At 39.1% G+C, this 19,431-nt stretch overlaps 1 protein-coding gene across 1 annotated transcript in view; it reads left to right on the top strand.

The window, feature by feature from the left end:
* LOC124278117 (structural maintenance of chromosomes protein 5-like) overlaps window positions 1-19,431 on the top strand; it is a 387,080-nt gene that overhangs the window by 251,705 nt on the left and 115,944 nt on the right. The window contains exons 16-17 of the mRNA XM_046713865.1: window positions 10,664-10,765; window positions 15,069-15,136. Of these exons, the coding sequence (XP_046569821.1) occupies window positions 10,664-10,765; window positions 15,069-15,136 (170 nt within the window). The remainder of the gene's footprint in view (window positions 1-10,663; window positions 10,766-15,068; window positions 15,137-19,431) is intronic.

Genomic DNA, 19,431 nt, shown 5'->3' with positions numbered 1-19,431 from the left:
GCTCGCGCAGGGGAGGAGTTGGACACTGAGTTCGATGGGTTCACAGAAGCCGACTTGTGAAAAGAATCCATCAAATCACAATGAACATTAGCTGCTGACTTAAAAATTATATTTGTATTTGTATAGAGATATCCCTACCCTCAACATCAATACATGTATGCGATATTTTATATATAGATACTTTAGACGCATGAAGAGTTTCAACGTGAATGATGATGGATATTTTATTTGTATGCATCCCTCCACTCAATGGTGATATGTGTATGCAATTGTTATTTTACATTTGTTTCTTCAGTGTTTTTCCTTTTTTATCTTGAAGAGTGAACTGTCTGATATAAATGAGAGAAAGCAACATCATCGTTTGTCTTTTTTCATAGGAAATTATGAAACCGGTTATGTAAGGCTTCTGTTGATTGGCCTTTCATTTTATCGTTAGCCAATCAGAAACTGCTCTCAAAATAAACAAGTTTCAGGTATCTTGAACTTTCGGTTCACCAAGCTGGCAAAAGAACATGCTTTTACAAAAGATAACAAACACAGTATGTCGACAATTTATTGGATGTTTTATTATGCCATATACAAAGTGTTCCGTTAGTATGAAACAGTAAATATCAAAACAAAACAAACATTTGTTTACAACTTACCATCAAATTCTAACGTGTTTACGTTCGTCATGTTACAGTGTTGAACAGTCACAACGTTGATCTACCCAATACCGATACATACAGGGAAAGGGGACGACTTATACTTGAGTTACATGGTTTTGCCAAGAATTTAGAGGGTTGAGAAAGTGGCCCATCTTATAGTCGTTCATATAACGTAGGCTAATCGATCTCACCACAAACTGGCACTGACGTTACTGTGTCAGGTATTTTCGATTGAAGCACAAGAAACTTATCAATGAATTTTAATCAAGAAAGTAGTCTGTCATAATCTGACCCTAGGTCATCACCATGGAGTAGCCAATCACGGGCTTGGAAATCGATCTCACGCATATGTTTGATGCCAATTTGCTCACATGGGTTTCTCACCCACGGGTGTGTAAGAAATTGCAAGATGAACTTGATACTGATATGATGACTAGTGAGATTTCCATATATTTATGCCCTACATTTGTGCAGATAGTTTTAAGACTTGTGCTTTCCATTGTAGGAGAGCAGTATGACAGACAAAGAAATCTGTCAAGACACAGCCTACTTCAGCATGTTTCAAATCTCTACTTACCCTTTTCAGCACAGCACAATTTAATCTATCAGTGAGCACACAGAACTTAGTATCTCAGGCTGTGACTGGCTCCAACAGTCTTCATGGTGGCTGCCCCAGAAGAAGAAAGGCGTAACATAAGTCAAGAAGGAGTGGGTACCACAGATACAAGCCACCAAACTCTGCCAGGAAATCAGATCAGAATCCTTGAGGATGAAGTAATGACCATGGTTTCAGACTAATAGTCCAGGCAAAGTAACATTTTACTTGGAACAAAATGTTTTCACCACAGTGCATGAGGTCCCTAGAACACCATACCAAAAGTCCTAAGGAATCCAAGCGTGGGAAATTTGTTAAAATGCATGACTCCAATATGGCCGCCAAATGTTAATTTATGATATATCAGATGACACATTTGAATGATTTATGTTTTGAAACTGGGTTTTTTTGCGGCAAGGATTCACATAAAATATGTATTAACATGATTTACTTAATAATTCATTCCCAAAAAATCCAAAATGCCTGCCAAAAATCAAAAGATTCCCACATTTATGGCATTAAAACATGACATGTGCATCATATAAAGTTTGTATACAGTGTATTTAGACTCTACCGTGATTAAGTTAATTTTAAAACAAACAAATAAGAACTTCACATTGTTACGAAATAAGACCAAAAGTATGCTCCTTAGGCTCTATTTTGAGAAATCGCATTTCCCAATATTAAAGTACACAAGCGCAATGTGTCCAAATATCAGTTTATTGATATACATACGTTCACAGTATGATTTTAAATGTACAATGGGATAGGAATCCTAAAATAAATCAGAATTCTTCTGTAACAAACAATTGATATTGAAATGAATAGTTCTGACGAAACGTCAATGTCACAATTCAAACGTCATATAATTGATAATTGATCGGTTACTCTTTTCCGATGCGATAATCGATTGCAAAATTTCATAATCGATTGTCGCTAATATTTCTTACAAAAATAGTAATGAATACCCAACTCAGACCACAAGACAACTGGCAGTTACCGATAATCATACCTTATATCCGCTTTATTCACAGAAATCACAATCATATTGTGTCTACTCATGCCTCAAAATGAAGTGTAGTTGACAGAAAATGGATACGCATATATATTTTGTTTTGCATAATACCATATTTATTGCAGCTGGCGATCACAACAAACTGGCATGTGTATTTCACCTCATTCCATGCGCGTCCAACTTCAGCTTACCATGTTCCTGAGGGTCCATATAACCTTAGTATTGATTATACATATTTTGCATTTATAGAGCAAAACCTGTAAGTAAAATTACACAATGCTAGGATATATTTCTCTTGGTAAAACAATAGTTTTAGATGTTCACTGCATCAGAATTCATCCCGTTATATTATTGGGTATGTTTAACTAGATCGCCAGGAAGCGTGTGCACAGCTGATTGCTAATTTCCGCCTTTACATACAAGACAAATACACACGGTAATCTTAATCCCTGCATACAATACAATGCCTAGCAAAACAAATTAGAACTGAAAAGGTAAATAATCTTGTGTAGTGATGTTTAATTGCAAATTTGACGTCTTTTCTGGCAGTCATCTTCTCTTGTCTGTTTGTTCATGCAAAGCAATACGATGTCGTTTTCTTACCCCCTGAACAAAAGTTTGACGAAAGTGTAAACCATAGATAAGCCGACCCCCTTCTACAGACTGCTATTTTTGGTCCTCAAAATTCGGCTTATCTACGGTAATATACGGTACATTAGTGTGAAAAGTGGGTCAATTTTTTTAAAAACAATGTGAGGATTTGTTGTGATTGTGGAGAATCTGTAAAAGAGTGAATTGAACAGTCATCTTTTCTATACTACCCATCAAAGGTTTAGACTCACTAGTGTAAATGTAGCCACTTACTTCAGTCAACTGTTCTAAACTAGATTTTGTAAAATATTCCATACTGTTTAGAGGTACTGTTTACACATGAACTGATGTATTGTAAAACAAATTCGCAACATTGATAAGATTATTGTCTTTGAGTTCATTAAATGATGAAACTCAGTGAAAATTGATGAATTCTTAACAAAACCTTTACACCAAAACGCAGCTGTTCACATGCACGATATTTGCACATGCTTTTCAGCAGTTTGATGCATGATCCTCATGCAAGTCATCTGCCTAAGGTATGTAGTTGGTTCCCCTAAGTTAGGGGAGAAATTCATCTTCGATGTAACCATATATATATACATAACATATAGTGAGTGTTTTAAGTGAGTCTAAACGTTTGATGGGTAGTATATATCTTGGTTGCCTGTCAGTATTTATTTTTGTACACATTTTTTGTTGATCAATGTTGACTTTGGTTGTGTGTGATTTTGTGCTATCTTGCTTCACATGACAATTAAAACTTATGAAAAATATTATATTTAGGATCATTAGGTTCTTGTAGATGCACCCTAAAGTCACGTTTTTCACAGAAACCAACCACAAAAGCTGACATATTTCATTTAGTGCTCACTATTATCACATGATTAAAAAAATGACAAATATACAGTATTGCAGTATTGTAACAGAGTTCAAATGTTTACCTGGGAATTGCACAAGATGTAAAAAATATTGAATTCTTAATCAGTGTAACCGATTATACAATCAATCATTGATTGGATGGGACAATCCGATAGCAACCGATAATCGATTATGAAATTTCAACCGATTCCCACCACTAGTACCAAGGCATTCTCTGCATATTGTGGTGCAATTTAGACCATACTTCCTGCACATACATCTCCTTGTGTTGCAGTCCTTCTTGCAACTGCAGCAAATATCTTTACAAATGTTTGTAATGGCATACACTTTCCATCCACAATGTGCCAACCCCAGTCCGGTTTCAGGCTGAGATCATTTCCCTTCCATGCCATCACCTGATAGTACACATGTAGAGTGTGGTAACCTGCAGCTGCTGATGTCAGTGGAAGAGTCTGTGGCTCCTTAGGAGAACTACTTTTGGATACTTTGCCACAGAAACAAATGTATCTTAAAGAATCAAGCGTTTCCTCCTTGACACCGCCATACAATGAAGCTATAGCTTTCTCTCCTGCTGCAATTATATCGTCTCTGGACACATGTTTTTCTTGATTGAAGAACTGGGCTTGATCAGTGAAAATGACATCATGTGCCACCTTCTTAAAGGTTACACCTTTTCCCAGCCCAAACAGACGAGATGTGGTGTCACAACCTAAAATGGCGTGGATGAAGAGCAGATTTTCACAAATTGTTGGACCCAACGACTCCTTGGACTGTTTTATGAACCACAAGCACTTTGTTTTTGATAATTTCTTGGGCTCTGGTGCGATGAACAGCTCATGTTGATTCATTTCAGCATGATGCAATAGCAGGTCTGTGTCATCTCCACCAGAACCGTGTCTCTTGTTTTGGCAGAAGCAATGGCTGTTTCAACGATGAGGACATCCACGTCATGTTTTGCATGATCAGTGCTGCAACCAGCTCTCTCTAGTTCGTTAATGCAGTAATTGATGAAGCACTGTTTATTTATCCTATTGTCAAGGTATTCTTCCTTCTTGGATTAGATGATCATTTAACCGGTAAAGTGTACTGTCACACTTGGGCAAGAGCCTGCTCTTCACAGTTGTGTGACATCTTTAGTTGAGGGTTCTTGTGTATAACCATCAAAGACAATAGCGGAAGCACCATACTTCTGTGTCACGTATGTAGCATTCATGTGACTCACATTGTCATACGTAGACACTCTTCCACTATTCCACTGGGCTCTCTGATCAGCATTCATGGACTTTCAGAGAGCATCAGCCAGGACTACTTATTTGTCTGCATGGGGAGAGAAAAGACTCAAACAACTCAGGGGGGTGGCTACAGAGCCTGTACTTGAACAAGGATGGCATAAGTGACTTTGTTGTGAAAATGACTGAGTTTCTCCATGACATAGACCATAAACCATACAGTACAAAGTACATGAAAAAGGACACGGAAAGGACAATTTCTAAAAATCTGCTCTTCATCCACACCATTTTAGGTTGTGACACCACATCTTGGCTGACAAAAGGTCTGGCTTTAAAGAAGGTGACACATGATGTCATTTTCACTGATCAAGCCAAGTTTTTCAATCAAGAAAAACGTGGCCAGAGATATGATTGCAGCAGGAGAGAAAGTTATGGCTTCCTTGTATGGCGGTGTCAAGGAGGAAACACTTGATTCTTTAAAGGAGAATACTTACGAAAACAAAACTTTTCATAGTTTAGGCATTCTAAAAGTCACCTTCCGTGATTAAAATTGAACAAAAAGTTTGTAAAATCGCAAGAAACACACAAAAAACCATACTTGTATTTTCGCATATTACGGAAACACCCAACAGTTAATGAGCAGAGGGGGTATCACATGACATGACGTCCTATGTGCCTGTTGCTGATGGCTTTCTCTTTGATTTTACCTCACAACTTAACGGTGTCCATGGATTCTGAATTAATAAAAGATGATCCTGATGTCATTTCTGAAATGGATGTTAGACCATATCAATACCATCCGATTTTACATCTTGAAAGACAATCTTCCAGTGAAGATGAGAAGAAGAATCAAGCGAAACGGAGGCACCGCTTGATATCAAAATAATTTTAAAGATAGACCATATGATTTATCAGGAATATTATTCATCAGCAAAACGTAATACAGTCCAACCAGCACACCCACCCCTATAAATAAATGACCAGTCCCTCAGAAAATATGCTTTTGAAATGTGATTGCAGTTCCTTTTGTGTCAAATGCGTGACTGCAGGGTGTCTGGGATTATAAAAAAATTATTATGCTTCAGATGGGGGAAAATAGAAATTATCTGAAATTAATGACACTGGAATTACATTGTTGAAAAAAATTAGGATCCTAGTTTTTATTAATAATGTATCAAGTTACCATACAAGATCCCACCATGGTCGAGCAGAGATAATATAAGCGACGCAGATAAGTTATTCCCCCCAAAACTGATGAACTATATTATGCTAAGTCAGGACAATGTCTATTTCCCTAGTTTTTCCCTTAGGATGACATCTTGTCAGCCAATGAGAATACAGAATAACTTTCACGGCACACACGTCTGACAAATAGCGAGTCTGATGCCGACGTGCGTAATTGGACAAAATAGAAAACAACGAATGTAACAAGTACTTCATGATTTGCTGTTGTATTCAGCAATTTTCTGGTAGTATATACGTATGTATATCAATAAACTGATATTCGGAAGTATTGCGTTTGTATAATTTCAGGTTGGGGAATGCGATTTCTCAAAATATAGCCTAAGGAGCATACTTTTGGTCTAAGTTCATATTTGGTATTTTGAAATTAACTTCACACCAATTCTTTTGGAATATACCCTAGAATCATGGTAGAGTCTAAATACACTGTGTACAAACTTTATATGATGCAGATGTCATGTTTTAATGCCATAAATGTGGGAATCTTTTGATTTTTGGCAGGCATTTTGGATTTTTGGGAATGAATTATTAAGCAAATCATGTTAATACATATTTTATGTGAATCCTTGCCGCCAAAAACCCCAGTTTCAAAACTTAAATCATTCAAATGTGTCATCTGATATATCATAAATTATTAATATTTGGCGGCCATATTGGAGTTATGCAATTTTAACAAATTTCCCACGCTTGGATTCCTTAGGACTTTTGGTTTGGTGTTCTAGGGACCTCATGCACTGTGGTGAAAACATTTCTGTTACAATTTGTTCCAAGTTGACTGCCAAATTGGCCTAGAATGCCTGTACTATAAAAGGACACCTGCCTTAAAAGGAAATCAATGGTTTTAATGGTCAGCTTCCCTCAGCACAAACTTGGCCAAGTTTACAGACTTCGACTTTCACCAACCACATTCCAACCTCTCCAACACAAGGTCCATTAATTAACATGCACTGAAGCTTTTCATAATCCACGTCTGGATTATATGTTTTACATGGGAAGGCTCAATTTGGATTTGTCAGTAGCTGACTCCAGCTTACACTTGACTCCAAAAGCATCAAAATATTGTTACTTCAACACATTACATTACTGTTTACATTAGAAACCATTGCATTTTGTATACATGCAGTGTGTGGAACAGAACGGTAATCCAACGGACTCCTTCACCAGGATAAAGTCTTTCTTAAATGTGAAACTGAGGGCTTTCCACTGGCAATTGCCAAAGTGTGATTCTTAAAGAAAATATTTCCATGAAATGTCAATTTTGCAATGAATTTACAAAGACTGTCCAACACCTTGTCAGTGGATGCTCTTCCTTGGCACAAACAGCATATCTTAAACGACATGATGGCATGGCTTGCTGCTTCTACTATTGTTTTCGCCATGCCTGTGGCTTTGACTCCGAGGTCCATCCATGGTACGACCCTGAACATGTCCAGGGTGTCTGAAAGGAAAATGATGCTTTTAAACTTTTTGGGAATAGGCCCATTTACAGCCTCAGAAGAATTCCAGCCAACAAACCTGATGTTGTCCTTTTTGATAAAGCCAATGAATTTATTTATATCATTGAATTTTCTGTCCCTTTTGATGTGATTGGCAAGATGCATAAAAGGCATGCTAAATATGGCAAGATTCAGGAAAAGCATGCTAAATATGCAGAGCTCGCATTTGAAATGTCTCGCTTGCATCCCAAGTACACTGTCGTCAGGCTCCCCATGTTCTCAGTGCCCTTGGTTTGGTACCTCTTGATCTCTTGGCTCGGATCGAGAGAGTGTCTGGGTTCTCCACTGGGAGCACAGCCCTTCTGACTCTCTGGGTAATGCATAAGGCTGCAGTGTTTAGAAGTCTAGATATTCTGCAGAGAGTTCTTGGTGGGTTCGACTAGGCAGCGTTTCCTGGGAGAAGTCCCATTCGCTGTCTGGGCTATGTTTAGAGGGGACAAGGGTCCTGAGCTGATGATGAGCCTTACTAGCCTTATTGTGCCAGGATCACCTGAACCCTCTCTGATGCATACTATTATTAATCTGTAAAACATAATAATAATGATAAGTGCAATGAATTTACTGAGACTGTCAAACACATTGTCAGTGGAAGCCCTTCCTTGGCACAAACATCATATCTTAAATGACCGGATGGCATGGCTCATTGCCTCTATTATTGCTGCCTCCATGCCTATGGCTTTGACTCCGAGGTCCATCCATGGTACGACCCTAGACATATACAGCTTAAGAAGAGCTTGTGCCAACAAACCAGAGTTTGTCGTTTTTGATACAGCCAATGAGTTTATTTATGTTATATGAATTTTCTGTCCCTTTTGACAGCATTTGAAATGTCTTGCTTGCATCCCAAGTACATTGTCGTCCGACTCCCCATTGTTCTTGGTTTGGTACCTCCTGATCTCTTGGCACATGTGAGGAGCACAACCCTCTGACACTCTGGGTAGTGCAGAAGGCTGCAGTTTAAGGGAGTCTCCATATTCTTCAGAAAGTTCATGGTGTGTTCGACAAGGCAGCGTTTCCTGGGAGAAGTACAATTCACTGTCTGGGCTGCATGGAGAGGGAGCTGATGATGATCCTTACCAGCCTGACTGTGCCAGGACCACTCGATCTCTCTCTGATGCATTTTTTTTATCGTGATCTGCAAAACATAATTATAATTATAAAGATTCAGGGAAAACATGGCAAATATGTGGAACTTGACTTTGAAATTGTTTGTTAGCTTTTGTCAAGATCCCTATTGTGCTCGGTGCCCTTGGTTTGTTTCAGAGTGTGCCCTGCCCGCTACAGAGGCCATAGCAATGTCTATTTCCCATGTCACCATGCCTTTTATGGGATAGGGGCGGTGGGGAAGCCTAATGGTTATGCGTCCACTCATCACGGCAAAGCCCATATCTGGTGTCTCCTACCATGGTATTGCTGGAATATTGCTAAAAGCAGCGTAAAACTATACTCACTCACTCACACACATTTTATTGGATGCATCACAATCCCTTGAATCACCTTCGTTGGAATGGACACTAAGATGGAGCTTTTTAGATAAGCTGATCCTTATTTAGTGAGCCCATATGAGATGTCTCTACTAAAGTGGAACGGGGAACAGGTTCCAGGTTTCAGTGGAGCTGCTTAAATTGCAAATGATGCAACTGCATGACACTTAAAGGCACAGGCAGTATATTCAGGCCAAACCTGACTTTCGCAATTCTATTCACAGGCAGAAGTAGATCTTCAAGAATGTGGAATGGAAGGATTCGGCCAGATTCTTCTAAACAATGACTGTCAAAAGCAGTCATATGACCTGGGAACTTCCATCGACAGTTATAATGATTCACAAATAAGGGTATAAAGTGAGATGGGATAAGGGTAAAATTTGACATAGAATATTTATGATGATTATCTTACTTCACACGATGGATTCCCGCCCAACCACCCCTACCACACATTTTATGGGTATTTTGGCTCCAAGACGAGAATAACTACAGCTGGCGGTCACATAATCTACGATGAGCATAAGCTTCCTGAGAAGACCTATGTTAGTATCTTTAACATGGATGTGTCGGGGCAAGCATTTCAGAGAGGCTGAAAACTTCTTGGTCGTTTCCACTCCACTGTAGAAATAGGAAGAGAAAGGACTTCTTGTGAGATGGGATAAGTATCATAACTGTTTAATCTATGGTTTAAATTGTCAAGCTGGTTAATTGCAAGGTTTCAGTCTCCCCGACAGCATAACATTTTAAGACTACATCAATATCATTGGATCTACACACTCAAGTGTGAACAGGACTATCCAGTTATATTGGTTTTCAGATAACCAAGTTTTGATGGAATTAACAAAGACATGGTCCATGGATTCTGGACCATAATACTTTATTTATTCCATGGGAAGGCTTTTCCACGTCCGGCAAGGCTGAGGGAGTCACTGATAGTCAATCAGTTTTTTGTTGTGCCTTACTGACCCTGTTAATTTTGACTCAATAAAACTAGCGACATTTTAGAGCTTTCCCTTTGGGAAGACAACTCATCAGCGGACACAAAGCCGTGCCAGCACACACTGCTCTTGTGTTGTGCATCTTCAAAATCACAGTAATGACCAGAGATTTCCACATGGGGCACACAGCTCACAGATAGGCAGATATTCTAATCCTACTTGAGTACTTCATGAAAGGGAATGTATCCTATGAAGGGTTTATTGCTGATTATTTGTTGCATTGTGTGTAACAAAGCTGTTGAATGGAGTTACCACTGGTGCGAATGTGACAGCCATCAATTCTGTACTTGTGGCAACCAGATCTCATTAGACTTAGTCAACATCAAGACAAGTGCACAATTTTGCACTTCTTCAGGCATACAGGTTCAACTTCACCCCAAATTCAACACCGTGAACTTGAGGGCAATTTCAAATGACTTTTAAATCATGTTTGCCAATTTGAAAAAATGGAATGCTAAAATTATATGTTAATTTGTTGTTACAGACGTGTCAGCTCAAGTTGCAAGGTTTGGAAGAACAGTACAACGGCCTTCAAAGCAAGTCAAAGGACTTGGAATCTCATATGAATAAACTGAGAGAGATCAAGGTGAGTCCCCCCTTCAAACCAGTGGCAGAGATAGAATTGTGTTCTGATTTTGTGAAAGCGTTATGTATTTAAGATTTGGAACATCAAATTGTTGACATAAAGTAAACTCTTAAAGCAGCCATTCTGTGTCGAAGCAGCCCTGTCACAAAAAACAATTTGGTGCAAGCATAATTATTACGTTATAGAGCTCAACATATATGTTCTGTTTTGGAAATAATTCAGATTCTAAACTTGAATTGACCTTTGCACATCAACCACAATGTAAACAGTTACTTCTTTTGGGTGGTGGTGGTGCAGCCTAATTGTTAAAGTATCCGCTTGTCACGCTGATGATTGGGGTTTGATTCCCCACATGGGTACAATGTGTGAAGCCTATTTCTGGTGTCCCCCACCATGATATCGCTCGAATATTGCTGAAAGCACCGTAAAACTACACTCACTCACTCACTACTTGTGATAATATAAGGGGCGGAGATCGATTGTCACGCCAAGATCCATTTTGGACCTAAGGCTCCTGAATTAAAAGTCTTTTTCACGATAGTTGTATTTATATATTTTTAACATGATTTGATTTCACATTTTCACTGTATATCTCTTTTAAAGGAGAAAACTAGAAAATTGCATTAAATGACTGGGTGAAAGATAAAGTCATCAGAAGCAAGTACCCCAATTTTCAATGCAAAAATATTTTTATTTATATTTTAGTCACAAAAACAGTTTTTGTTATCTCAGCTTCGGCCATTATGCATATTCCGCTGACAACTCACATGACCTTTTCATTCGTGACATCATATGTGACTAAAGTTAGCCATATTGCCTGAGACCAAGCACTATAGTAACGTAAACTGCCTTTTTTCTGTCGTTTTTGTAAATGGTAAGATGGTGTATTGTGTTGCCTGGGAATGCAAGGCGTCATCAAACAATGGGAAGAGCCACAATTTCCTCCGTTTTCCAAGTGAAAAGACAGATTTAGCAGGCAAAAGGTTTGGATTCACAGATGTAAATAGACTTCCTAATGATGTCACAGGATTCGCTGTTTTGCTATACGCTAGCTTTACAAGTTGCAAAATGGCATAAAATAAAATCTGCATGGCGTCCTAAATGTGCACCTATCTGACAAAAGTACAATCTTTATAAACAATAACAGAAATACTTCACAGAATTATTAACAGAGCTTCACAGAATTCAGCTCAGCCACACGTCCCAATACATATGTTAGTAGGATCCAAATGCAGAGCGACCTTCCAACGCCTCTCCCCACTTGGTTGTGATGGCTGTCATTAGTGCTGATCGGTCATTTACGTCTGCTCCACTTATTTTTGAGGCGGAATTATTCTTATTGTTTATCATCTAATGGAGGGTGTTATCGGTGCAATAAAGCAATCTGATAAACTCGGTATCCAAATCTGATAACTATGCAAATTACGTCACAACTTTCACAAAACTCCATAATAATAATAATAATCCTGGAAATTTATATAGCCATGCCATGCCAATCCTAAAACGTTTAACATTTCATTGATGACGTCGTCGCGAGTTTACATTGTTTGTAAACAAACATGGCTGCCTTCATTCTCAAAATTGGTGATTCGGTAAGAATTGACGACAGAGGGTCTGGAGTCGTTACTGCAGTAATAGCTTTGGAAAACATGAAACAGAGTAATTCGTTTAAACTGAAGGTACGGATTATGAGGCACAAGTGACGGGCAATCGTCTAAGAAAGGTACCAACCAAGTATCCCGGGCTGTTAGATGTTTGTGGGATATCGTCTCTTCAAACACAGAAGTCCATCAGTGTGTCCACAACACTTTATTCGGCAGCTAAATATGCAATTACATGATAGTGCAGCAACGGCCAGGCAGCATCACAGAGGCGATCGTCAGCCCACCTGCCTAGTCGCTGTCCGAGGGTCAAGTCCCGTTACATAAAGAATTCATTGTCTATATACTACTGACTGTCAGGCTGCCCCGTATCGTATTACGATACATGTATGGTCAACCTGCAGTATCCAGCATGCTCCTCATCCACAATGTTAAACTTCTGTGGCCAACCGGCCATACTCTAAGGTTCATTAGGGTTAATTACACGCAGGCAGCTGATCTGTACATGGCTGTGCTGATGGTCATGATAATAAGCTGCTGATATTTCATGTATATTGTCAGCACTGTGATTTAGATTTAGATTTAACTTTAACTTAACTCAGAGAATATTGCCTAACTTCTCTTAGTTTTTGCGAACATAAACACCCAGTTAAGTCTTTTTTTTTCTTTTGTGCTGTCAAATCTGCCATGTCAACAAAGGGGAGATAACTCTTGATGTAAGGTTCATTCTTAAGAGTTGCCTCCCATATTGAGTACCTTACTACATAATGTAACACCTATTTTTATCCCCCTGGCATGTAATGCAGGGAATATAGTCAACGCCTCGTCCGTCAGTCCGTCCGTAATCATTTTGTTTCCAGAGCATAACTCAAAAACTGTTCAATATTTTTCAAGAAAAATTGGTAGATATATCAAACAGAACCTAAGGTGGTGCCTTTTGCTATTTACAGATTTTTGGCATTTTTATTTTTTCCGGTTTCCATGGAAACGATTCAGACTTAGTCTTAAAGGGAGGGTGGGCTTTGTTTCCGGAGCATAACTCAAAAACCATTCTATATTTTGTGAACATAGAGATTTTTCTGGGTTACATCTTCTTTTTATTAAAATAAAAAGAAGAATAAAAAGAATAAAAATATTCTTTTTATTCTTTTTATTCTTTTTATTCTTTTTATTCTCCTTTTGAGACTAAGTCTGAATCGTTTTCATGGAAACCAGGAAAATAATAAATCACAAAAGTCTGTAAATAGCAAAAGGCACCTCTTTAGGTACTTAGAATTTAAAAATAAAAAATTAATAGAATTTCTTTTTATATTGCCTAACTTCTCTTAGTTTTTGCGAACATAAACACCCAGTTAAGTCTTTTTTTTTCTTTTGTGCTGTCAAATCTGCCATGTCAACAAAGGGGAGATAACTCTTGATTTATAATTTTAATAATAAAAATAATGTGTTATATAGAATAAAAATATTCTTTTTATTCTTTTTATTCTTTTTATTCTCCTTTTGAGACTAAGTATTTACAGATTTTTGTCATTTGTATTTTTCTTGGTTTCCATGGAAACGTTTTAGACATAGTCTCAAAAGGGAGGGGTGGGCTTTGTTTCTAAATAAATTTTTAAAGACTTAACTGGGTGTTTATGTTCGCAAAAACTAAGAGAAGTTAGGCAATATAAAAATAAATTCTATTAATTTTTAATTTTTAAATTCTAAGTACCTAAAGTGGTGCCTTTTGCTATTTACAGACTTTTGTGATTTATAAAAATAAAAAGAATAAAAAGAAGATGTAACCCAGAAAAATCTCTATGTTCATCAAATATCATCTTCTAAAATGCCAATCAAGCATCTCATTCTATATTTTGCTGCCAAACTTTGTAGATATATCAAACAGTACCTAAAGTGGTGCCTTTTGCTATTTACAGACTTTTGTGATTTATTATTTTCCTGGTTTCCATGAAAACGATTCAGACTTAGTCTCAAAAGGAGGGGTGGGCTTTGTTTCCGGAAAACAACTCGAAAACTGATCAATATCTTTCTTCAAGACTTGGTAGATATATCAAACATAAGCTAAAGTGGTGCCTTTTGCTATTTACAGATTTTTGTCATTTGTATTTTTCTTGGTTTCCATGGAAACGTTTTAGACATAGTCTCAAAAGGGAGGGGTGGGCTTTGTTTCCAGAGCACAACTTGAAAACCATTCAATATCTTTCAACAGAACTTGGCAGATATAATTATGAGACAGATCTTGAAGTGGTGCCTTTTGCTATTTGCAGGTTTTTGTCATTTATATTTTTCTTGGTTTCCATGGAAACGTTTCGGACTTAGTCCCAAAAAGTCAAGTTGGACTTTAAGTAACTGTCAGTTGATTTGTTCTATCAAATTTATGGGGGCCGGGGGGATTTGTCATCTTCTGATGACACTTGTAAAATTCTGTCATCAGTATTAGGAAACAAAGATTTTCTCAATAATTTCTGGAAAATCTGTATATGCACATGTGTCTTTTGTGCCCAAGTTTGGAACTACATGTTTGAAATCAGAATGCCCTAGCCCTACAACTCAAAAATAATTATTTTATTTATTATTCTTTTTTTGTTGTGGTGGATGAAGTCATGTTTGTGTTTTACTATTATGTGGTACTGGTGTACTGCATGTGGCAGCACCATAAGAGAGTTTGATGAAATATATGATAATCCTTCTTTCTTTTGCAGAAAGATGTAAATAAGAGAAAAGACCAAAAGAAGCGCCTGCAGTATCAGATTAATGCCAAAAAAGAAAGGTACTGAGCACATCCATCTGTCAGCTTTATTTTTCTTCACAGTGTTGAGCTATACATCTTTCTGTCATGGTCAGAGTTGAACTAATCACTGTATGTTGTGTTTAGGAACCTTTTATTTGTTTGTCTTCATGCTATTCTCAACTCTTTCTCCTAATATGATCAGCTTCATGACAATTGAGGTGACCTTATACTTTCTTGTCTTTTGTCAATGTGTTCTTTGATATGTTTAGGTTTGATTTTGGTGTGAGTTGGATTGAATTTCCTCCACGACTTCTTGAGGAATACAACTGAAAGTGGGTTTCTCGGTTCATGACCATCTGCACTGTGTAACTGGTTGATATTTTTTTTTTTTATGTCTAAACTATGTGACTAAAGCTGTTTCAGCTACAAACAATCAAGGAGTATTTAAGTGAACAGACAGATTTCTGTAGGAATCTAGGCAGAATGCTTTACATTACATGGACAAGATGATAAAATGACTTTAAAAATGCCTTGAATGACTTTAAAAATGCCACAATTTCTAATAACCACAAGATCTGTAACAACTGTATGGCTTTAGTTCTATCTATTGTATCTGAGGGCTAGAAATCATCGTCAAAAACGGAGCCAGAACACGTTTTTGACAGGCGAGCGGGTCTTGCAACTACAGCTGGGGTGGCGGGGGGTCATGTACCTTTTAAGAAGTTCCGGAGAAGAAATAGTTCCCTCTGTAAAAGGCTGTATTTCAGTTGGTCTTGGGTCTACGGTCAAAACAATTAGTGTTCTGGAATCATCAAGACATCATCTATCATACTGGCACTTTTTGTGCAGAATTTGCACATTTTGGGAGCAAACTACCTGTCCAGGCAAAATTGTTGGGAATTCGATTGTGCATCTGTACAAGAGATTTGGAAGTGTTGGAACAATTAGTTCTTGAGATATTTGCTGTCAAACTTTGAAATTTTGGAATTAATTTTGAATTACAGTAGAACACGGATATAACGAACTCCAAGGGACCAAGAAATTTAGTTTCGCTATATCCGTTGTTTGTTATTCACATTTGACCGCCATCTTGGATTGTAGAGATGTAGACATTCACAGACATTACCTATATCATGTTGATAAATATGAAGTTTATTTTTATAATAAAATTGAAATAATACAACTACAACATAAATAAATTTATTTTTTAATGAAAATGCAAGCTTACATTTATAATGTCCAGATAAACCACGAAAGAAGCAAAAACTGTATCGATTTTTTATCCATTTGTGACATGTCATAACATGCCCGTGCCTTTTTCTTTTATATTTTCATTTTTATGTAATCAGGCTTTCCGTTCGTTAACATGACACAACAACGGGAAATAACTCCGTTTTCGAAGCTTCGTATGAATAACATGCGAGGCGAATCGTGTGGTGTCTGGTATCGTTCGACAGCTCTGGAACATCAACAACATCACTGTACCCTCACCGAGAGTATTTTCACAGTTGTAAAAAGCGATTTTATTGGATAAAGATTGGTTTCTAATGACGCTTTTTTGCCACAGTCTGCCATAAGGATCGTGATTGGTCAAAATCAGACACGTGACCTAAGGCAGCCAATCATACTACGGCAATGGATACCGTCCTCGTCAACGAAAACGGTTGTTGAATGGGTTAAACACGATATGTTTGTTTTGTTAATTAATTAATGACCATCAATAAATGTTGATTCAACACCAACAAGATTGATGTATACTGTATCGCTAAGTGGCTGAGCTGACACTGAGTGAGTTCGCTAATCACGTCGTTAATTGGGTCTTGGGGGTAGTAAATCAGTTTGCTATAACCGTTAATTCGCTACTCACGAGTTCGTTATTCACGTATAATTTTAATGATATTATAAAGGACTGTTGACGGGACTTTTAAATATGTTCGCTATATCCGTTTGTACGCTATATCCGTGTTCGCTATAACCATGTTCTACTGTATCTCCCCTTTGCTATTGGTCCTAGAGCCTAGAGATTTTTAAGGGGAATATCTACACCTCGGTGCGCATCTGTGTGATTTTTTGTAAGCGATTCAGAACATAGGTTTAGGAGTTATGTTTGATACAAACATCGGCGGAATAATAAATAATAAATTTTTAACCTTATCCTATCACGTCGTCATATGAGCGAAATATTCTCAAGAACGACGTTAAACCCAATTTCACCTCACCTCACCCCACTTATCCTATCTCATGGTATGCACCTTCTTCTTCTTCTACGACCATGTGTGGAAACGTGCTGTCAGCTAAGTTGAATCAAATCTTCCTGGCCTCTGACCCCTTCCCGACCTCTGACCCCCTCCCGATATCAACACCTGTCAATCATCTCCTTAAGCATGCAGCTCGCTCAGATGATCACATGACCACCTCTGCCTGTCATTTTTCTTTCTTGTCCCTACCTTGTGTGGACGTGTGTTATCGAGAAGAGAGTTTGATTGTGTTTCTACAATGGGAAAATCTAATCGTTATGCCACTAATAAACGCAAATTTTGCGACAGATGCAAAAGTAACTTTTCTGCGGCAGATCCACATAACCTATGTGTGGACTGCTTAGGCCGCTATGAATGGTCTAGACGCTGCACTTTGTGTGCTAATCTTGACGACGATGCTTTCTCAGAATATCGCCGGGTAGCATGCAGACGGAAGTCTGATAGAGATTGTAAGAATACATCTGAAGGCCCATCGGCATCTAAATGTCCCAAGTTAGACCGGCGTTTAAAATCTGCTACACGACCCTCGAAGTCCAAGTCTCCCAATGAAGATTTCCTTGGTGAGACGTCTGATTCCTACCTCAGTGAGAATCTATGTCAACTCTTCGTCCGCATTCTTCGAGTCCTATTACACTTGAAGATTCATCACCACCAAGGGTTGTTGTGTTTTCTACCTCTGCTATTCAACCCCGGCCGTCTATGGTGGTGAACATCCCTCAGCAATCGTACATTTCGCAGGGAGTTACAACGCATGCGGCGATCAATGTGATTCATAACATTACTTCACAAGCGACGATTACGGGCAGTGCGCCGCTTGCTACCAGTTCGCCGTTTACTACTGAAGAGATGCTTACATCAGGACAATCACTGATAGGCAGAGCGCCGCTTGTTACTGATCCCACGTGTTTACTCAGAGCGCCGCTTGCTTCCAGTTCGGCGCTTACTCCTGGTTCTGCGTTTATCTCTGGGGTTCCTAGTTCGGCGTTTTCGTCTGGTTCGGCGTTTCCTCCTGGTTCAACACTTCCTTCTGGTATTCCTGGTTCGGCCCTTCTTCCAGGTTCGGTGCTTCCTCCTGGTTCGGCGCTTCCTACCGGTGTGGCTGGTTTGGCTCTTTCTCCAGGTGTTTCCGGTTTGGCGATTCCTCCCGGTGTCCCTGGTTTGGCGCTCTCAGTTCGGCGTTTCTTCCTAGAACTCCCGGATCGACGCTTACTCATGCTGACTTTGGTTCGGTGCTTCCTCCTGGTTCGACGCTCCCTCCCAGTGTTCCTGGTTCGGCGCTTCCTACCGGTGTCCCTGGTTTGGCGCTCCCAGTTCGGCGTTTCTTCCTAGAACTCCCGGATAGACGCTTACTCATGCTGACTTTGGTTCGGCGCTTGCTCCCGGTTCAGCGCCTCATCATGCTGCCTATAGTTCAGCGCTACTCCCAACCTACCTGGTTCGACGCTTACTCGCAATATGTCTGGATCAACGTTTACTCCCGGGGTTCCAGGTTCGACGCTTACTTACAGTATGACCGATTCAACGCTTGCTCCCGGGTTTCCTGGTTCAGCGCTTACTTATGGTGTACCTGGTTTGGTGCTTCCTCAGAGTGCAATGACTACAGTATTTACTCATGGTTCAACGTTTCCTCAGAGTTCAGTGCTTACGGCCTAGGTGACGGGTTCGGGGTTAGGTACACGCAGTTCAACTTTGGAGTTCAACGCACAGGACTCTACGTCTTCAGCGTTATCTCAAGGGGGCGTGTCTCTATCGACTGGACATTTATCTTCTCGGCGTGAGGTGCCTCGTTATTCCTCAGGGTCTACTACGGGTTCATCTGTCCCTTCTACAACGGTACCGGTATCTGAAGGGGCCACTTCTCAGCCGATGGACTTTGATGCATTTGTGTTGGCGGTAGCGTCAGCAAATACAACAACAGGCGCCAGTATCTTCCCCTGTTACTCAGGCATCAAGACTTGCGACTACTCCAGTTCTACCTGTAGAAGAGATTCAGTGTTCAACGACGCCGTCTATTTCATCGGAGGGTACGCCCTCCTCGGATGTTAGCGTGGATGCTGTTGACACATCTCAATGCGC

Source organism: Haliotis rubra, unplaced genomic scaffold (assembly GCF_003918875.1).
Source record: "Haliotis rubra isolate DU_JTF1 unplaced genomic scaffold, ASM391887v1 Scf231, whole genome shotgun sequence".
In the NCBI taxonomy this organism is placed as follows: domain Eukaryota; kingdom Metazoa; phylum Mollusca; class Gastropoda; order Lepetellida; family Haliotidae; genus Haliotis; species Haliotis rubra.
This window is presented reverse-complemented; position numbering and strand designations above follow the sequence as displayed.